Consider the following 22,112-nt stretch of genomic DNA (forward strand, 5'->3'; position numbering starts at 1 on the left):
TTAAATCAGTGGCAACTTTGGAAGAATGGTTACTTCACTGTGTGCTCACTCGAGAAGCCAAACCATGCAGCGGAGGCGCTGAGCCCCACGCCCTGCAGAGAGCCGGACGGGCAGGAGGGTGTGTGTGTGTGTGTGTGTCCCCAGGCCAGTGCAAAGCCTCCGCGGAGCCCAAGCCGGGCGGTAGGCCCTGCCAGGTGCCAGGTATCCTGCAGGCCTGTGCTCCAGCACCTTCCCCACTTTCCTTCAAGGGCTGCCCCGGCGCTGGAGCTGCATCTCCTACTTTGGGGCGGCGACATGAGGGCCCCGACTGCTCCCGCTCTCCTCCTTGAAGAGCCGTGTGGCCCTGCCCACGCTGTCGGGGCTCGAACGCCCCGGGTTAACCCCTCGGCGCCTTTCTCCTGCCAGCCCGCGGGAGCTCTTCACCCTGTCCCCGCACGGCGGGCGCTCCTGACGCACCGCAGGCACCGCGGCCAGCGCTCCCTCCTCCGTCCTGCGCGGCTCCAGCACCGCGGCGGCGGACAGCTCCGGCCGCGATCGGGGCCGGGACCAGGGGCTGGGGCCGAGACAGTGGCTAGGTCCGGGGGCCAGGAGAGAGGCCAGGTCCGGGGACAGGGGCCTGGAGCGGTGCTGGGCGCAGGGAGCCCCTCCCGGCGTCGGGGCGCAGCGGCGGCCCCTCGGCAGCCGGCGCTGTGGTTTTAAATGGGCGGAGCGGCGGCGGGCGGCGGGGCGGGCGGTGGGCGGCCCGCGGCGGCCCGCGGCGCCCATATAACCCCACCTCCCGAGCGCGGAGTGCCGCGGCAATTGGCTGGATGTGGTACTTGGAGATGTTGAGCTGGCTCCTTCCCCCCATGTCCCTGCACACACACAGGGGCGGGTGGTGCGGGCGGGAGCGGGAGGCAGGGCTCAGCCCCGGTGGCGGCGGCGGCGGGGCTTCCCCTACTCGCTGCCTGCCCGCCGCCGTGCCCGAGCCGCTCCTGCTGCTGGGCTGCTGCCTGCGGCCGCAGGACCCGGCCGAGCCGGGCGGAGGGGAGCGCGGGCGGCTGCTGGCGGCGGCCGAGATGATGGCGGAGGGCGGCGGCGGGCCGGCGCGCAGGAAGGCGCTATCGCTGCTGGAGGCGGCCCGATCCCGCTACGAGAGCCTGCAGATCTCCGACGACGTCTTCGGGGAGTCGGGCCAGGACAGCAGCGGGAACCCCTTCTACAGCACCTCGGCCGACTCCCGCTCCGCCGCCTCTTCCCAGGACGAGGAGGATGACGATGAAGACGAGGGGCGCCCGGGGGTGCCAAGCCCCCGGGGCAGGGCGGCCCGGCGCCGCGCTCTCCGGGCGGCGGCCAGCCCGGCGGAGCGGCGGCGGCAGCGCCAGGTCTGCGGCGGCAGCGCCGTCCCGGGCGGCCCCGGCCCTATGGAGGAGGAGGAGGAAGCGGAGAAGGGGGGCTGGACCCGGTCGCTGCGAGACGTCCCACCCCCTCATTTCAAGGATGGCAGCGGTACGAGGAGAGCGGGATGCCGGGGTCGGGGCGGCGGGCCCGGGCGGCCGTGGGGATGCCGGCGGGGGGTGCCCGGAGCGCGGCTCCAGGCTCGGGTCGCGGCGCGGCCACGGGAGGAAAACCCCTACGGGCCTGGCTGCCGCTGGGGCTGCCGCCCGGCGCCGGGCCTTGCGGGCGGGGGCACGGCAGGTGCCTGCTGCCCGGCCCCTTCCCGGGAGAGGCCCCGCTGCCCGGCCGCCGTGCCCAGGCGAGGAGAGGCCGCGTGTGCTTAGTCACAGGCATCCCTTCCCGGCGGGGCTGTGGCAGTGCCCCGAGCGCCGGCAGCTCCGGGCTCCCCGCGGAAAGCGGACGGGCGGCTGCTCGCAGCAGGGTGGGTGTCCAGGCCCCCGCCGGGGCTGTGCTCCGGTGTGCGGGTGGCTCCTCGTCCCCTCTCGCAGGTGGGGAAAGCCGCTGGTCAGGGCGCTGCGGGTCACCCGCTCTGCGCTGTGCTGTCGGGCTCTGGGATTGGCACTGGGGTTCCCCCTGGCTGCAAGGCTTTCTGTGTAGCCGTCCCTAAACTTAGCCCTCCTTGCGTGGCGTTTGGCCAGAGCGAATAGCAGGAGAGTGGTGAAATGACACAGCGCGACCTACAGCAGCAGTGCACAGCACGGAGGTCTCCGTGGACTGGCTTGTTTGGCGAGTTGCACCACTGGTTTGGCGAGGGAGCCATTATAATATATATCTGCAGGCCTCAACAGCCAAGCTGACTGTGTAGCACAGCACCAAGGCATTGCAGAAAAAGGTTAATAGTTATGGAGAGCTGGGATGTGAAATTCAACATGTGCATCTCAGGATAGGATGTGATGATTGCTGTCAATTGGGCTGACAGTTGGCCTGTCCTAAGGTTGCTTGTCTTCACTTTTTTCCAGCGGTGTTCAATTCCTTCATTTTGCTGTTAAATGCCAAAGTACTGCTGCACTTGGTGTAGTGTGCTGAAATGTGTGCAATAGGGGAGGCAGAAACCCATCTGAGGAAGCAGCTTGGGATGGCTGGGGAGGAGGATGGAGCTAGCACTGGATCCCAGAGAAAGTTCAGTTGTGCTTCTGACAAATGTGCAAATAGGAGCTGTGTTTGCCTCTAGAAGCAGCGGGACTGTGTAAAATGCTTAAAAATTACTGTTATGTGCCCCTGTAAAGAGCTCCTAAGTTTTACTGAAGGCTCTTATTTATAAGCATATCTAAGATGAGGTTCTGGACTCTAAGCCTTGTGATGCTATTTTGTCATTGATTATAATTTTATTTCTCTACCTTTGGTGGTTTATTTTTCTTATCATTACAGTAATATCCTTTTAAACACAGAACCAGGTTTAGTGTTTTAATACTGGTATGGAAAGGAGTTGAGTTGATGACTTGTTAATTCAGGAATTTGTGCTTCCTTTGAAATAAAGGAGTCTGATCTATGGTTAACAGAAACAATGCAGATGTCCCTTGAGGAAGGTGCATGGATATTGCTGTGAATATTTCCTCCCACTAATAGATGCAGAAGAGGTTACTTCTGCCTTTCATTCTGTTGATTATGATGATGATGAGAGATGCTGCATACTCTTCATCGAATGATGATTTGGTTTGGCAGAAGTTCAGTTAGTGTCATGATTTGATATGTGTGAAACATGCACCCTCTGTGATATTTTTATTTTTGAGTACTCAAATTCCAAGCTATAGAAACTACTGCATTGTATATAACTAAGCTCTTATAAATCTAGTTTGTAGATTGACTGGCTTTAGGCCTTGCAGATATCATCATCGGAGTCATGCCAGCACATACTTGTGCTGGCACCATTGTTGCTTCATTGGACATCATTCTGACCCTTACCTGCTGAGGGAAGAGGTCTCCACTGAGGTCTCTTGCAGTGACAGCGTGTCTTTCAGCCCCTTTGGCAGTACAAGCAAGAAATACAGAGTCAGACAAAACACTAACAAAACGGTATTCTCAGTTCAAATGTGTTGGATGTAAGTTCCTTTCTTTCTAGGTTCTGAGATTAAAAGGAATAGGTTTACATGAGACTGAGATAACTTTTATCTTTGGTTAGCACCAAAACTTCAGAGTGTGGCCTTTCGGTCATGATTTTGAAGTTTGCTTAGGGGCAAGTACTTGACATCATCTGATGCCAGAAGACAAATGGCAGCCTCATTGGTGATGGAAATAAATCTTTGAATCAGACTAGGGGCAAACCTAGTATCAAGCTCTTTGGTTTGAGAGACTACCCCTTCATGAAAGGGAAGGTGTGGAGGAGTAAAAGGTTTGAGTTAGGTAATGAGAATGAGCTAGAGCTCCCAAGAGAAAAACTAAAGAGACACTTATAAAACTTGTGGTCTTTTAAACTACAAGTAGAAAATACTGTCACTTCCCTTTTTTCTTTTGAATAAATTATTTAATACTTCCTTTTCCTTCCCAGCCTCAATATTAAACTTATCTCTTTAAAAAGTGTTGTACCCATTTGTAGAATTACTCTTGAGCACAGACAGGCTAACTGATACTTCATCCCAGAAGTATGCTCGAGACCCAGATGGGGGCTGCTGGCAGTGTGTTAGATGGTTCACTGTGTCCTTAATCTGCAGTCAGTCGCCGCATGTACGCGTGGTGATGCTCACCTTGCTTGAGCGGCAGGTTCTGACAAAATGGAACATGTCTGGCTTGACTTACATGCAAGGAGATGAGTGGCTGGCATTACTGGCATTGCTAGTGCTGTTTGTGTCCCAGATCTTTGTTTGCTGCTCCTTCTTCAGGGATCTTCAGTTCCTATTGTTCCTGTTCTATTTAATAAAAATAGTGGGTGCTTAGATTCCCTGGGAAAAGAAAAAACAACGTTAATAGTTTTAGCTGACTGCCTTTGTTAAAATCCAGAATAGCTGTTAACTTTAACATAGAGGTTAGAACAGATGGCTTGCTGGCACTTTATTTCCTGTTAAACTATTATACAAATCATTCTTTCAGCTACTGAGAAAAAGCCCAGCCATATGATTTGATGCCCTGGTTTTTAAACTGGTAACTTGTAGTACTGTGTAGTTCTAATTAAAACAGGTTGAGGAAACAAGTGTCTGCCACAAATATCAAAGCAGTAGTGTAAGTTCTGAGGTACTGGGATGTGAGTAAAGGATAGGAGGTCTTGGGGCAGTTGCTGAAATGCCTTTCCTTCACAAAGAGCACCTGGCTGCTCCTGATCTAGTTGTAGAATGAGGAAAGAATAAGAGAACAAGTTGCTACTAGGATAGGGAAAGCATAATTGAAAAGGGGGGAGAGAGAGCAAATGACAACTGTTACAAGCCAGTATGTGCCAGTAACTCAACACAAGCCCTTCATTTCTGGATTCTCCTGCTTCAGACTTAATTGGTGTACTCTTCCAGTCTCTGGGAGTGGGGTGTCTGAGTGGTGCTTTCTCTTGTTAGCTCAACAATCTGTCCAGGAATTGTTCTGTAATACATAGAGGCACTGTTGCTTCTGGTCTTGGTTCATGGTGGGTCTTTGGAGGTGCAACTATCCTGATATTGCTGCAGCTTGATGTTCCTGATTTGAGGTAGCTGGCATTTTCTTCCTAAGGTCCAATACATCTTATATCCATGTAGTTCAGCAACCAGAAAACTTGACCTTGGATGTAAGAGCCCTTCTTACTGGTAGGATGCTATGCTATAGTTGTGTGTTTAGAGTGGCAGCAACAGCAGAGCAATCTAAGCAAAAGTTAAAGTTGAAGTCCTCAAAGATAGAGGCAATTAGTGCTGCTGTTTCCTTCATTTTCTATGCCCTCCAAACCCTGTTCTTAAGCATAGACCTCAGGACAGAATGTTAAGAATGTTCCTTGCTGAAAGAGCATAGCAGGTCTTCTTTGAGTTGCATTTAGGCAGTGAAAATAGCTTTTATGGATTTAGAGAGTTTCCCTGAAACACTCAGTGTGCCATAAGTTGCCATCTTTAAAGAACATGCTCCTGTGTAAAAGCATGCTCTCAGGAGGAAGCTGCTTAGACCATGTTTAGCAATCTTGTCACCTTGAAGAAGTTTAAGCAAATTTATAAAGTAGTTCTTAGTATTTTCCGTCCCCAAGAGCATGGGCAGCCAGATGGGAAGGCAGCATTCTAGCAGCAAGGAGCCTGGAGGAAAAGCTCTTGGGTCAGGCTGGACCATAAAAGAGGGCCATATACATGCTACCACCAAACAGTGCAGGAGCTCTTGGTTCAAGTCCTGAATAGAATCTGAAGGCATTAGTCTCACTAGATTGATGTCAATATTTAAAGATTCCAGAGTAAGAAAAGAATGAAAGCTACTTAGTCACTTATGTGAGATTCTGCTTCAGAAATATCTGGCCCAAATTCTCTGACTGTAAGTGGATAAAGTGATGCTGATATTTGCTCTTATTTATGTCATCAGAGAACTTTGCTGCCTTTGGCTTGCATAACCATGGAAAATACTGGGGAAAAAATGCATATCTGTATAATCTGTTCTTGCTTTCTACTTAGAAATTACTTATAATGACAGTATCACAACACTTGCAGGAAGATGTGATAAATACATCTCAAAGATGTACACTAATACTTTGCAAAGCCTTTATAAGATGACTTAAAATCTTGAAGTTTTGCTAAATAAGTGAATTTTGCAAAGGCTTAATATCTCATATCTTATGAAATCTAGATGTGCTTTTCAGGAGGTTTTAATGGCTTTAGACCACATTTTCCTGCTTCCATCGTCACTGAAGAGAACAAAGTGCACATGACAACCTTATTGATTAAAAAATTTAGTGCAGCTTAGCTATCTCTGTTCCCTTGCCTCTTTTGCCCATACCTCTGCCTGAAACATGCATTTGAGGAATAACCTAGTATTTAGATAGACTTAACAGGGAAAAAAACCCCAACAAACCACTGTTTTTCTCTGCTTTTATAAAGAGAATCTGTTTTAGCAGTACTTGAGACATGAAAGTCTATAAGTACTGCAGATTAAGGTGTTCTCCATTGACACTGTCTAGACACAGAGAAAAAGCATGTTTGCTCCTAGATCTGTTACTGCATAAAATGAGTCTTTTTCTCCTTGCAGCTACTGATGGGGTCATTTAAAGTAGATCAGTTCCTACAGCTACTCATGTCCTTTAGTCAACATCTCAGAAACAGTACAGCAAACAATTTCCATGTCAGCATACCTTTAAGCCAGCCTAGAGAGGAAGTCAGCTTCTCTGCTCAGTCTAATGAGGATGCTAATAGTGGAGTTGACTTTCTAACTCTGTATTGACTGCTAGGTCACAGGAAGTTGTCCTGGATGCCACAGACTTGAAAGAAGCTGGAAATGTCTCTTAGGTGTTTGTGCTCATATAAGAGTTTTGCTTCCCTCCTGTGCTCAACCTTCAAAAATTTTGGAGTAGATGGATTTAGCAGCTTGGAAATACAAGATATTTCCCAAAAGGAAGGTGATCGTGGATATAGTTACACATCCTAAGTAGAGGTCAGTGGAGTATAATCACTGCAATAGCTCATTATTTTGAGTACTGCCAAAAATTGGGCATGTTATTAGAAAACAGAGCAGATGGACTCAAAAGGAATGCATGGCTAAGACAAATGCATGAGGATGCTATCATCTGACATCTCACTTCCTTGTAGCAAGACATTGTTTCCAGGAGCCTATTCAAGCTCCCACTTCATATTCCTTAAAGAACAGGATGCTAACCAGTCACTGTCTCTGTGTGAAAATGGATGAAGTCATACCTGAGTAGGTTGTTTAAAAATTAAGCCAGAGTCCTTGATTGACAGACTGCAGGAAAATAGGCATGGAAAGCTCCACACCTTATTTTGTTTCTGTATAAATTACTCCTGAACTATCTCCTTATTTTATGTGAAAACAAGTGGTATTAATGTAACATGATAGAAAACATGCTCTTGATTCTGCTTTCTTGGATGACATTAGGGACTTGCATGACCTGTATTGATAAACCATACGTGCTGTTAAGAAGTACAAAGAACAAATCCAAGCAACTTCTATTCAGCAAGCAACACAGAGCTGTAACCATGCAGCTGCAAACTGGGCAAATTGAAGTGTAGCTGATGAGGCACGCTGTAAGGATGCCAAAATCATGTTAGAGAGGGATACACAGGAGACACAGAAGAGGAGTATTGTGTATGTGTCTGTATGGATGGGGCAATTAGCTATGTGTTGGACAGGAAGATTATTGGACTGACAGAAAAGATACAGAGAGCCCATCAGTGGGCACAACTGAAGGTGTTATTTCTAGTGGAGAAAATGCAGAAAAAGACTTGAAGCAGCTGCTGTTGTAACTGTGATTCATTTCTGATTACATATGGCAGGGAGGTGGGTGTGTATGAAAGATTAAATTGAAGCAAAAAATGAGAATATCTTTCTTCTTTTAAGTTACTTACAAAATTCACTGTTGTGGAAAGTCTGACTATCCAGTGCATGTAGTCATCTCTGCTTTTTTTGGAAAGGTAGATGCTGGTTAACTTTTGAGTGGGTACCACCTGTAGGTGTGCAGTGCTAGGGGTCAGCATGTAGCTGTGGGTGTGTGGCTGTTCCCATTGATGTCATGGTGCTGTCTGCTGCTGACAGAGGGCTTGGGCAATTGTCTTGTCAGTTCATGCCCAGGAAAACTACTTGGAAGAGGCTACATGTATTGAAACTCATACATGTGTGCTATTACAGATACAGAATCATAGAATCATTGAGGTTGGAAAAGACCTTTAAGATCATCAAATCCAACTGTCAACCCAGCACCACCACAATGTTCACGACTAAGCCACATTCTCAAGTGCCATGTTCATAGGTGTTATGAACACTTCCAGGGATGGTGACTCCACCACTTCCCTGGGCAGTCTGTTCCAATGCTTTAGAATATTTCCTGTGAAAAAAAAATTCTAATATCCAATCCAAACCTTTCCTGGCATGACCTGAGGCTGTTTCCTGTTGTCACTTGGGAAAAACCGCGCTTTGTGTCATCTGTGAACTTGCTCAGGGTGCACTCAATCCCCTCGTACAGGTTGTCAGTGAAGATATTAAACAGGCCTGGTCCCAATGTGGTGTTCTGGGGAACACCACTCTCTGGGCCCTGTCATCCAGCCAGGTTTCTGCCCAGCAAAGAGTACATTCTTCCACACTGCTGGAAGACAGTTTCTCCAGGGGAATGCTGTGGGAAGTGGTTATTAAGGCTTTGCTAAAGTCTAGGTAGATTACATCCAGAGCCTTTCTCTCATCTGCTAAGCATGCCACCTTGTGATAGGAGATTAGGTTGGTCAAGCAGGACTTGCTTTTCATAAATTTGTGTGGTTTATGGCATTTGGAATGGGGGTCTAGTTTTACTTACTCTGTCCCAGTACAGGGTAAACAGATCAACTGCACTACAAGGCAAGAGGTGGCCACCCCTCCCCAGAGAACACGGTGTTGGTTCGTAAACCTTTTGCTGCAGCAGCCAAGTAATAATGAACCACCTTTGGTTTAGGACAAGGGATTCCCTGGATGATCTTGAAAAATACAAGATGATCTTGCATCTCTCTTGCTGGATGTGTTGCATTATGGATATAAATACATATGTGGATATAAGTTCTTATTTAGCCTTTCAAAGGGCTTCTAGCTTTCTGAACTGTATTCCTGAAAAGGATAACTAGATGAGAAGACCTCGTTAAGCGGAAGACTTTCTCATTTTTTGACCTTTATGATTATTCCTTACTCTTGTCCTTTATGTAGTTAGTGGTTGTTCTGAGATGGAGAAAAATACAGTATTTGAAGGTTTATGCTTGGAGATCTAGTTCCCTCTTGTCGCTGACTTTGAGATTAAAAGAAATTAAGCTAAGACTTGGAGTGCATTTGAGTGATCTGTAGCTATTATCGTGGTGCTAACACTGTTGCAAGTATTTTCAGTTCCTTCTTTTAATGTATGACTTTAGGTGTACCACAAACCTCCCCTGTTGGGAAAAGAGTGATGGGTTTTAGAGTAAATGACATGGAATGGTCTTTCCACTTGATGAGGTTGTAGTTGGTGAATAAGGAATGACATCTCAAAAAAGGCCTTTCTTCATCTGCTTCTGTACTACTGGGTAATGACTCACACTTAAACTGACATCAGAGATGGTCTAAGAGATTGTCCAACCTCTAGAGCAGCCCCCTGCCATTGTGCCCCTGGGGGTCTGTCAGGTCAGGGCTTGGCAGGCAGGACCTTCCTGCCACCTTGGCCAGGACAGTTTCAGCTGAGGGCACTGGGGGGCTCAGGCTGAGGCTGGATCAGGATGTGGGTGTGCAGGTGGGCCCACAGCAGGGCTGGGCTGTGCTGACTGGAGCATGGTCGTGCTGGGGTGGGGGCTGGTGGCCCTGTGGGGCTGATGTGGAGCCCTGGGCCAGAAGGGCCAGGCAGGGCCAGTCAGGCATGGTGGTGACCCTGGGGCACTGGCAGCAGCTCCTTGAAACAAACTCTTTGGCAAAAGCCATAACTTTCTGTCATGGTTTTTCCACAAAGAAGTGTTCAGAACGTATTTGTCAGTGCTCAGTTGAACCATTCTTCCAGCCCACTTCCCAGTGGCAGTGGGTTCTCTGTACCCTGTTCCTGCAGCTCAGGCTGTTGGTAGCCATCCCTCCTCTCAGCCATGGGGAGCCTGGCTGCTGCTGCAGAGCAACTGGGAGATAGTGCTGTGTTGTCGTTACCTTTGTTTCATAGGTGCCTTGCAAGTTTTTTTTGGTTCAGAGTACCTTTGGTGTTTATTTCTTGTGTATGAAACAAACCTGTGGTGGTTTTGGTGCACAGAGTCATTGCGCAAAGTTAGGAGTTAGCTGAGCCTTGTGGAGGACCCCATGGTCACTGTGTTCCATGGCAGACTTACTGTCTTGTTTTCTGTAGTGAATCGGAGGCAAATTGAGGCAAGAACCATCTTTGCAGTACTGACTCTGAGTTTCTCATTGTGCTTTGCATTACACTAGGTCTGCTGCAACAAATCTAACAGACATTAAAATATATTGTGGGGCAAAGCAGGCAGATGCAGAAATATCTGATTGGATAAAAACCATCTAATGCCTCTCAGGTACTCTCACTAAAATTTTTCATTACTGCAAATGCCTGCCTGTCTCCGTTTGAATTGGGTAGGTCTGGCACAGCATCTCCAAAAATGTGTGGCATAAAGATGTGGCCAAAGCTTAAATGTTCTCATGAGATATTTTTACTTTTATTTTTACTTAATTTCATTTAATTTTATTTTTTACTTTGATTTTTAATTTATTGTAATAGGAACTTGAAAGCACATTCCTGAATAGAGTTGGGCTTCTTAAATATGTTTATTAAACCTTTAGATAACATGAAGTTGGGAGTGATTCCATGTACACTGAAGAGCAAGCTGGGAATTTCCAAGATTCTTGATAGCCTGAAATGGTCTGGTGCAAGGAACACAATGGCATGGTGCAAGAGGGAAATACTTAGTGTGAAGGCAGCACTGACTAACAGCAGAAGTGGAAAATGGAGAGGAAGAACTGTCTAAGTGGAAAAGGAACTGGTGGTTGAAGCTGATCACCAGACAAATGCGACTCAGTGTCATGCTGTTGTTAAAAGGCAAACATCCAAACAGTTGAGTGTACCAGACTTGAAATGAGACTGTTTTGCGACTTAGGAGTGAGAGTTTGGTTTGCCAACCCAGGTGAGAAGCACATAGTTAAAATATGAAGAGAAAGGACTGAGAAGCAGATAATCTACTAAGTTGGCCACCTTTTAGTATTCAGGTTTTAAGCCAAAGGGCCATATGGGTAAGTAAAAGAGCTATTATAGAGAAGGGAATTATCTGCCTTACCTGCTCTGAAAACTAAATATGAGGAATAATGGGTATAAATTGATGGATAATTGAATCAGACATGATAGAAACTCTCAGACAGTGCAGTGGTGCAGAAGACAAATGCGTCACTGAAAACCTAAGAACAAGTGTCATTAACCTGTTGTATCTGTTGTAACAGACTGACACCCAGTATGTGTGCTGAATGGGGATAGAGGCCTTGGACTGAAGGACTTCCTGAAGTCCCTTCCAGCACACTTTTCCTTTGTTTTAGATTGGTTAAGATGAACTAGGAAGCTGCTTAGCAGGAAGTTGAATGTTGGGAGTACTATGCAAAGGACTTGCTGCTTGCATCTGCCATGTCAACTTCTGGAGAAGGGAGAAGGCTGTGCAGCTTGTGGGAAATTGCTGCGTGCTTGCAGAAGGCTGCTTGATCTGTTAAGGCAAAACTCACTCCTTCCCTTTGTCCCAGAAAGTGGCCCAGGCGCTCTTGATGGTTACTTAGGGTGTTGTTTCCACACTCACTTCTATGGTAATGAGTTGTGTGTCCATGAATCTTGCATATCTACTCAAATGATGTAGTCTGACTCCTGTTTTATGTTCAAAGCACTAATCTGCTTCTGTTAGGGATGTCTGATATGACATTGCCCAAGTACCTGTGAGATTAGCAATGCCACACCTTGGAGGCAGTGCATCATCCAGTGGTGCCTGGGTTTGTACTTGCCTTTGTTCCTGACAATTTTTGAGGTATAAAGAGCTTCCTTATGACTGAATCCTAACATAACCCTCTGTAGATCATAAGACCATAACCATGGCGGAAGGCAAGCACAGGTCTGGACGAGGCTCAGCTCAGTCATAGTGCAGACACCTGCAATAACTGATGGTCATGTAACGTGTCTTGGCAAGAAAGAGCAACAGAATGTCTACCCCATGTTTTTTCAGTTCACGGACTAGGTATAAGAAGGTTGTTTCTTCAATTCTTTGTGAGCATTATAAAATGGTTTCATCTTCAAAGACTACTTTTTGGCACTTAGATCTTCTTTTTTCCTGATATTTAACTGAAGTATATTTAAAGAGATTTGCTGTTTAGTTTTCTTGTGGGTTTTTTTTTTTCTTTCTCCTGTTTTCTTTTTTTTCTTCTCTTTTTTTTCCCCCAGGCTAAAAAAAAGAAAGTATCATATTTCTTCGCAATCTTCCCTTGCAAGAATACACCCCTACTTCTAGTAGTAGTTCTCTGCCTTTTCCAGTGTAGTATCTACTCCTTGTTGACAAATTGTACAGGTATCCAAGTCAGCTCTTAAAGTTCCTTGTTCAAACATACTAGTATCTCACTGTCTCCACTAAAGATAACCAGTAGCCTTTATAGTTTATGCTACCCAAAAAAGACTGTTCTAAAAGTCAGTTGTGTATCACTTTTCTGTAGAATAAGAGACTGTGTCTGATTTCAGCAGCTAATTAGAGAAAAAGCTTTCAATATGGGTTTGTAAGATTTATTTTGGCTGATAAATTCAGATAGTGTCTAGTCAGATGATCGGCCCAGTATTTCCTGATAGTGTTTTGAGCATCTAGTTCCATGTCCTGGTAAAAACCAAAATAATGCCTCCCCCAAAGTGACCTCCCTTCATCCAGACAACTTCTTTCTCAGTCAAGGATCTGGGTAAGGAGGGCATATTAATACTCTTATTAATACTCTGTGCTGCGGCCAATTAACAAGTGTCTAGCTAGAAACAGAGCAGATAAATTCAACTTTCCTGTAAGTAATAGCTTAGAAGCTTACCCGCTGAAAATGATTTTTAGGTGACCTGTCTGATACAAAAGTCTGCATTTGTCTTGATGTCCTTAATTAGTCTTTCCTCCAAAATCTGTTCAGTATTTAAGGAGTATTGAGATCAGAGCAGCAAGTTAAAATGACCAAGGCTCTTATTGCTCTTTGAAAGTCTTTGTTATTCCAGCTTAACATGTTACCTTGAACTTAGATTCACTTAGGTTCTTCTTATGGGGCTCCTACTATTTGAGGATTAGAAACAAAAATATATACTAAATGCAAGATTCAGATTTTTTTGTGTCTTTCTCTGCTACAGGTATTGCAGCTTCTGATGTCCCGCCCTCAGACTCTTGAAACTTACTCTGTTACGAACCTCATTAGCTGCCTTGAGAATGAAGTCAAAATCCTTGCCCTAACAGCTGAAACACGCCTAGGTTATCATGAATCTCTGAATCATGAAAATTGCTATGGCTTCATTTCCTCCTTCTTCCCCTCCAGCCCCTTTTTATTTTATTGAAGAGCATTTGGGATTTTTCTGTACAAAGCATGGCTGTTTCTGGTTAAGAGGGGTGTGAGTACAGCCAGTAGTACCAAACCTATAATCCCACTAGACTTGGGTAAATTGTTAAGTGCAAATAGTAGTGCCGGCACCTAACTGTTTTCTGGGACATATGGTGGGTGTAAAATATTCAGCTATGGATCTTTTTGAATTGGTACTGTCAAAGTGGGTACTGAATAGGAAATGGTACTAGAAATCTAAAATGGACTTGACACTGTTAATGCTGTTGTTGAGATTGTACCAATTTTTAAATTTTTTTTCTTTGGTTTTTTTTTTTTCTGCCTACCATCTCTCCCTGAGTCAATGAGAAGAAACTGAGTGAGCATTAGTTTTTTTGTAAAAGCAGCCATTTATATAGTATGATGAAGCAGAAACATTTGATAGCATTTTATGGGCATATATTGCAGTAGAGTGAGATGTTAAAATAAAAACTGTGCCTTTTCTTCAGGTCTTTTGCTGAAAGGTTGACTCAGAAGGGGTCTGAGTATTGACCTGGAACAGCTTGACATCGAGCACTGCACTGCCAATTGTTCTAATGTCAGCTTTCTTCCTAAGATAAAAGGGAGATGGGATTCTTTTTTTTTAAGCTGAAATGGGCAGCTAAAGGGAGAATCCTTCAGCACAATACTCTAATCAGAAAAGGAACAAGAAATAAGTGTAACAAAAGCTGCTCAAAACTTTACTTTCAAGCTTTTAGTTTCTACTGAATCCTTTTAATCTGTACTGTAACCTCTTTCTAACCTGCTCTTCTCTGCTACAGCATTTAGTTTCTCTAATTGTGTTTTGCTTCCTAAAATCTTCCTCTGTCATAAAAATGAACATTTCTCTTCTATCTCAATATAGATTCTACCAATACTTCACATTATAACATCATGTTCGTAGTCATTATGAAACTTCCTTTTTTTTATTCTCTGGGCTCTGCTGGATGCCATGTCCCCACTGTTCCTGTTAAAATTGAAGGTAGTCGGGGCAGGGGTTCATCACATTTTGCTTCTTAGTAAGCCAGGATTTGTGCAATTTTGCTCTTCCCAATGTGCCCAAGTCCACTCCTGTGGGAGGAGAAGGTAAAGGTCTTCCCAGTATTGAGTTCTCACCTGACTTATGGGGAAAAAAGCTGATAGGGTGACAGCCTTTTGAATTGCCCTTACTGGAAGATGGCTTGCTTGAGTTCAATCCTTATTAGCATATATGTAGTGAGAAGAGCCTGTAGGGTCCAACAGCATCTCCCGTGAGGAAAAAGCAGGTTGACGTTGAGAAGTGAGGTCATGTAAAACCAGACTCTGCCTGTTCTTGCCCTCATAGTGTCTCAGAAAGGTAACTGCTGGTACTTCTAACATACCAAAATTATGGCCAGGTGTTCCTGACCACATGTCTCACCCATGCCTGCTATAGCTGATGTTCCAGGTCTGCTTTTGTGGGAGATACAAAATGTGAACTGCCACACCCACCACAAGATCAAACGGATCATTAAAAAGCTGGAAGGAATGCAGTATCCAGCTCAACAAAATCTGAGTTCACATCTAACAGTGGTGTTTATCTATGAATTTGGTTATCCCATGATTATTTAATCTTCTTTTTGGGTGGAGCTTGAATTCTTCCTAAAGAAAGGAGACACAAAGATTCCTTTTAAGTTTTGCTTCCTCTGACTGGTGTTGCAGAGAGTCATTGTTAGTTGCCTTTTTTGTAATGTAGAAGAGGGAGGAGAAAGTAAACAAGCTTTTAAACTCAAGTGAAAAAAACCAAAGTTAGGTTTTTTCTAAGCAGTGTTTTAAGCACCTCTTTTGCTATGTCTTCAAGGACTCTGTACTATACTTGCCAATGCTCATTCTTTTGCAGTTATTTCTGTATTTTTTGATGAACTGCATCACTTGACATTATAATATTTATACCACTGAGTCACTTGTTTAGAGCAACCCCTAGGCTAGAAGAAATAAGCTTAATCTCACTTCAAAAACGTGCACTTCAGTGTAACGTCGCACTGACGCCTAAGAATAGTTTGATCACTGTAGCTTACGGTTAAGTATATGCCTCAAATGCTTTCTGCTAGGCTGGACCAGAAAAGGCCCTAGAAAGGGTTACTGTTGTCAATTGTAGCCTCAAAAATTTCTTTAAAGAGATCCCTTTTGATGTTTATTGAAAGTACAACCTGTTTGCTTCATATTTGCACACCACCAGAAAGTTTAGTATCAGATCTGGGTGGTAGGAACTAACACTAAATTCCATGATCAAAAGGAAAAATCCATGTTTCCTGAAGAACATGAGTTCCAATTTGCTTGCCAAGGTTTGTAGAGAGTGACCAAACTCTGTTGAGTGGTGGTCATAAGGCCTAGGAGGGACAAAGAGGCTGCAGGATAGACTACAGAGAATTTTTGTAGTAAAAAGACATTCCCCTCTTTTCCTACCACTGTGCATACTGCAGCCTCAGTCTTGCTTTTAGGATTAATAATTTGCATGGCTGACTGCAAAATGAGTGTGTGCTCTGGAAACCTATTTCTGCTAGAGAAAAACACAAGGCTTTTACACATCCTTTTGATTTGTGAGGGATGCAAATTAAAATTCAGAGGGAAGTGTCAAGGGATGTAAATATAATGCATTATTCTTTGAATCCAGAGATGTATATAAGCACGTGCATAGGTGCCAGTACCTGAATGTGTGATATATGACTTGAATGATAAGTATTTCTTTAGTGACATGAAAAGTGTTATACCAATGCAGAAGGACCTCTGACTGATACCACCACTCCCCTGTTCTTACAAGAAGATAGCGTTTTAGTTTAACAAAGGGAAATTACTCCTTTTGGATTGGTATAAAACCTAGAGGTAGATCAGCTGAACCTTGTAGGATGTGAGCACACATTGATCTCTCTGTGAAAGAGGGTGGACTGTATCTGCTAGGCTGCTATAGTCCTCAGTGCAATTACTGGAGAACTGTAGGACAGTGTTTTGATCATTCACCCCTATCAGTAGAGGTTTTTTCAACAGGTACCCCCAATCTATGTATTTTTATTTATTTATAGATTATATATCTGTACTACTGTACTAATATACTATGTACATTATGAAGCGTTCACAAACCCAGAGTTTAAACCAGGATGAGATAAAGATGAAATTAGCACGATTTAATTTTTTTTATTTTGTAATTGTTAACAATACGGAAAAGTATTTTTTCCAGCACCCCAGTAGATTATCTTGTGCAGCACCCTATGTTGGAAAGCACTGTGCTGAGGCCTATGAAAGGATCTTGATACAAAGTTCATGTATGGCCAAGCAGATGGTACCTGGATATTGGCAAGCGTGACTGTGGTCATTTGTGTCCAGCTCTGCCAAACTTCTTCAGTCCAAGCCCAGAAAGAGAATTGCTGTAAAGTGATTTGAATCTCTCTGCCAGGGATGCTACCAGACCCAGCTGTAGCTGTGATGGAAAGCCATATGTTCACCTACTTTCTCTGTCTTCTCTCTCCTCCCCGAATAAATAACATTCTAGCTTGCCTAGTAGGCTTGGGATTTTGATCACACAAGGCTGTAAAAACTCCAAACACAGTTTTGCTAATAAACTGAAGGCTTCCCTGCCCTGGCTGCCCCCACCTCCTGCCCCCATAAAACATCAGTGGGGGTTATAGCATTTCAGATCTTGTAGGATATGGACCTTAAGGGAGGAATATAATAAATTCTTGATGTGGAAGGCAAAATGCTATCATTCAGGGCCACTCACAGTGAGCAGGAAAGGAGCTGCATCAAAGATAATGGAAGAAGCTGATGGAGTTGGAAGAGATGCAGCAGGTCTCTAATTTTCTTAATTTTATTTTTTAAAGTGGTCAACATAAAGAGTGAGTGGAAAGAAATGTTTAAATGAGAGCTTTGTGAACATAGCAACCAATGGCTGAGGAACTGGGAGGGCCATGTAAAGGAGCAGATCTGTCTATAATATAAAACTAGCTTTAGCAGTTAGGTTGAGAAAACTTAGGAAGTGAGCGGCTCCCTGTGGAGGTGTTATGTTCTTCTGTATTTGCCTTACTTTTTCTGCACACAGAGCCAAGGGAGCAATGCAAGACAGCCAGGAAAATGGGAGTTTCTCGGATACCCCTTTCCCTGGGGGAGTCTGTATTCAAAGAATACTTAAAAACCATCTCAGGAAATGAAAGAAGTTTTGGAAACAGATAAGCGTGCTTGACACCAGAACTGCAAAGCTATTACCTTGACTGGAGCAGCAGCATATGCTGATCTCTCCCAGAAAGCAAAGTCAAACTAGGATTTCTTATGGATAAACACTGGCTGAGGCATCATCTCAGTGAGGGCACGAAGGAAGATCTCAGCTTTCTATAAAACACAATGGTAAAGAGGCCCAGAGGCTTGGATGTCAGTAACAATAAAAGGAAAAAGAATCTTGCCTCATGAGAACAGTCACTTACTTAAATAACCCTCAATTGTTACATAAGTGTAGACTGTAAGACATTTAGAAAATTGAATTTTCCTTGTAGAAAATGTGGTGCTGAATAAACACCAATGTACCCCATTTAGATGTTGGGCACTTCCTTGCCAGTGGGGAGTGGCCAAGGCAAGAAAGGGACTTGCAAGAGCAGCTCTATGTGAATTGTTTCACATCAGCTGTGTAATTCAATTGATTTTGATGGTCTGGCTGACTGGGCAGTACAGAAGATTACATTTCTGCCTTTGCACTTACAGAAATGTGTATGTCACCTTACTGGCATTTTGCTTTTAAGCTCATTGATTTGAATCCATGCCTTAAGATTGTGAATGCTTTTTCCATTATGTTGAGAATGATTGAAGAGGGTGTAGGTGTGGCATGCTCATACCTGTGGCTTGTAGGAAAAGAGGCAGGGAATACAAATTCCAACACTTTCATGTAATATTACACTATCTTCAAAATGAAAGAGAAAAGCAGCAGACCTCCTTCCCCAGCAGTTATGGCATTTGATCTGTGCTTATCTGCTAATTAGGTATTCCCTGACAGAAAGAGCAAGTGTGACTGTAGATGCCAATACTATGTTAATTCACATGGGTCAGTGCTTGGGAGCAAGGGAGAGAAGTGGAAGAGGACCCATATGGGGCTGAAACATCTAATTTTACCTTTTGAGCAGCACAGGCTGGCCAGGCATAGGTGCAGTTCTTTGTTCTGTGACTTAAAACTGATGCAATACCATACAGATGGACACACTGCTAACCAGTGCTGGCCCAGCTGCTTGTGCTGACAGCTATTCCTTGTCTCAGAACATTTGACCTTAGAAACAGCAGTTGTAGACTTGAAAAATTCATATTAACATAAGCCTCATCTCATCACTTCAGTGAAATGCCAATGGAATGGAAACTGAGAGGTATGACACTGTCTCAGATATGCAGGAGGAAGGGTGGGAAGAGAAGCAGAGAAGCAGAGCCTAGGGAAGGTTGAGGTCAGATAACAGCAAGCAGCTGGAAAAGGCTGAGAATGTGGAGAAGGGAGCAAGGGAAATCAGGGCATAGGTCCCAGTGACAGCCTGAGACATGATACACCAGAAAAACTGATGGTATGGTTAGCTGGTGATAGTAGAGTGTATCAGTCGCAGAGTAAAACATTCAGGAAGGCTGACTTCCAGTTCCTGAACTCAGGAAATAGTTGCTGTAGCTTGATGGGCAGGCAGTTTGGAAGGGAAGCACCACTTCTCTCTGAGCAGCAGTCAGAAGACACCACCCTTATTGCCCTTATTTAAATGAAAACTTTTCCAGTTACTTGTCACTGAGTGAATACACTCCATTGTATCATGAAAACATAAGACAGCTGGATATAAAACCAGCAGCTTACATCCTTTCACTTTAAGAAAATCAATCTGTAAGTATATAAGAGCATTCAGTGTAGGACATGGGGGCCAGGATTTACACAGCAAAAAAACATAATGGAAACTTCCGTATTACTATGTTAGTAAAACTTTACCTTAAGCATGCAAATTGACTTTGCTTAGGGCCTCTAATCAGTCATTGACTTTTGTTCCAGGCAGATCTTTTCAAATTGTGAAGGATTTAGCTGTGGTGTAGTCATCCAAAGATCTGTTCTGAACCCTGCTGTGAAGACTTCTTACTTCTATGAGAAGAAGACTATAGCTAGGAAATGCGGAGCTCCAGTCATTAAAGTCTCAAGCTATAAATGTCCTAATCTGTGGTTACAGAGTGGGAAGCTATTATTTCTGTTGTGATAAAAATGCCCAGAAGCTTCTGTAGAAATCCTTAATGTGAAGTGCTTGGCACTTTGCAAGCAGGACACACTTTGCAGTAGTTATTCCCATGTTACTAAATTTACCCTACAGATGCATCCTGTATAATTATACCTGCAGATTCAAAAAAACTGGTTTTTGGGTCTGGTTTTCATAGCAGAGAGATTTATTTGCTTTGTCTTCCACTCCACTACTTAATATGACCCAGATTTCATCACCAACAACCATTTTTCTTTTTTTTTAATGTGAATGCATGATGAAGCTCTTTGATTATCTCTGCTGTATGAAATCTCTGTTGCTGCTAGGTCCAAGATGAGAAATACAAGCTACTTTCTCCTTTTCTGCCCTAAAGTATGGTCTTACAGTGATTAATTCCTATGAGATCTTTCAGCTTTTACTGGTTCATGTGTTGGCAGCCCCCAAGACGCCTGGACAAGATGACCTTTAAGAGTAGCTGTGATGTGATGTTCTGGGTGACTACTAGTAAGCAATGCCTGTCTGGTGACCTCCAGTCTTTTCCCTGCCTGATCTCAGAATAGAGCACACTAAGCCTGTGTTTGAACAGGTGGATTTTGGCTCCAGAGTGACAAAGAATCTCGCCTGAAAGTCTATGGGGGAAGGTACACAATGGTTTTCTTTGCAAACCTAGCTCCATGGCCTGGTTCCTGCTCTGCTCATGCCCCACCAGCCGCGCAGCACGGCGTGGGCTGTGGTGGGAGCTGGCAGCCGAGCAGTTCCACAGGCTGCACACAGTAGCTGGGCAGAGGTTGCTGGGCAGAGAGTGGTGCCGTGTTGCTGAGGGACTGCTGCTGCTGAGGGTGAGCAGTGCTGTGCCACTGAGGATCCCACTCTGACTTTATGCACTGTTTATCTCTAAGTTGTGTTTCTGGCTTGCTGTCTGCAGGTGCAACTCCCTGAAAGCCTTCCCTGGGGGTACAGTGGCTTGTAAACACATTTGTGTCACCCTGAAGTTAACACAGGCAGTACAAGTAATAAATCCCATCTTTTTCACAGGTGCCTGCCTATTTTTGTCACTCTTAATTGTTGAAGAAGTGCACTGACTTCTTAAAACTGGCAAGTTGTGGGTTTCTGAGAGTTATTAGGAAGCCTAAGGACTTGGAGTGCTGTGTAGTGTGTCATGTATCCTGCATGTGGTAAGAGGATTAGGGATGTTGATGTACATGGTATATAGAAATCATTTATTGAAGTTTTCAGCTGCTTGCCTATTTTGAGTTGAAAAGTTCAGGCAGCCTGCAGCACTGGTCACTTCTAAGGACAGGCAGAACAAGGATAGAAAAACAACAGGGGCAGGAGTAAAAGAGCAAAAAGAAAACAAAAAGTGATATTGTTGCATTTGTAAAGGAGTCCTGACCCTAGCAAGGATTGCAAATACATGACCTCCTCTTGCATCTTAGGTGTCCTAAGAAATTATTGAGACTTTCATCTGTCTCTAAGCCTAATGCACCAGCAGAGAAAATGTGGCTTGTCCCAAGATTTTTGAGGGTGTTGGGAAGGAACATGGAGAATATAAAGTGAGGGAATTGCAAGTTTAAAAGCAGGCGTGTAAATGCAGATGCAGTATGGAGTGATGAGAGCTTCTTTGCCTCCTAGTCTGGGGTGATGACAGCAGAGGAAACTTTTCTTAGTGGGCAGTTGATGAAACTCACCTAGAAATGCATGTGCATGCTTTCCTACAGAGAGCAGTAGCATCCAAGGGAGGCTGGTACAAGCTGAACCAAACAGGTTTGAAAAAGCCTGAATATTATCCCCATGCAGCTCCTGTCACCAGCTTCCTTGGCAGATTACGGGTTTTGAGGTCTGTAGGAGAGCTGCAGCATCACCCTGCTCATGACCCTCTCCCGAGTGGGTGCTACAGTAGGTGCTTACTTCTGTTTGTGAGAAGTGACACTGAATACTTAAGGGACTATGTGCTTACCCTAACAAATGCTCTCTTCTCCAGGAAGAGCCTGTTGCTGCTGGAAAGCAATTGCAGAGACCAGTACTATAACTACCTTAGCTCATGTGGGATGGAAATGAATCATTAGGAGATTCTGTACTGAAATCAATGTTCTTGCATGATAAGGTTGTCTCTAATGCTTTAGTGAACTGTCTGGATTTCTGGTTGCTATATTCTTTTTTCATTTGTTAAAAATAACTAATTTTTTAACAAAACAGAAAGCCATTCCTTGTGAGACTGCCTCAAAAACTGGAGGTTCATTTTTCAATGGCCTGTGTGTGTGTTGTATGCAAATATGAAGGAGTTGATATGAAGGCTTTCAGCATCTTATTAGTTGGGTCATTTGCTTATTGACTTTTATTTTCAAAAGAAAA

General features: G+C 44.5%; 1 protein-coding gene across 1 annotated transcript in view; it reads left to right on the plus strand.

The window, feature by feature from the left end:
- Positions 1 to 803: 803 nt before the first annotated feature.
- The window catches only part of PGBD5 (piggyBac transposable element derived 5), a 71,229-nt gene continuing 49,920 nt past the window's right edge, over positions 804 to 22,112 (plus strand). Inside the window, exon 1 of the mRNA XM_085055450.1 lies at positions 804 to 1,488. Coding sequence (XP_084911576.1) covers positions 810 to 1,488 — 679 coding nt within the window. The 5' untranslated portion in view covers positions 804 to 809. The remainder of the gene's footprint in view (positions 1,489 to 22,112) is intronic.

The sequence above is a fragment of the Lichenostomus cassidix genome, chromosome 3 (assembly GCF_008360975.1).
Source record: "Lichenostomus cassidix isolate B80296 chromosome 3, HeHo_3.0, whole genome shotgun sequence".
Lineage (NCBI taxonomy): Eukaryota > Metazoa > Chordata > Aves > Passeriformes > Meliphagidae > Lichenostomus > Lichenostomus cassidix.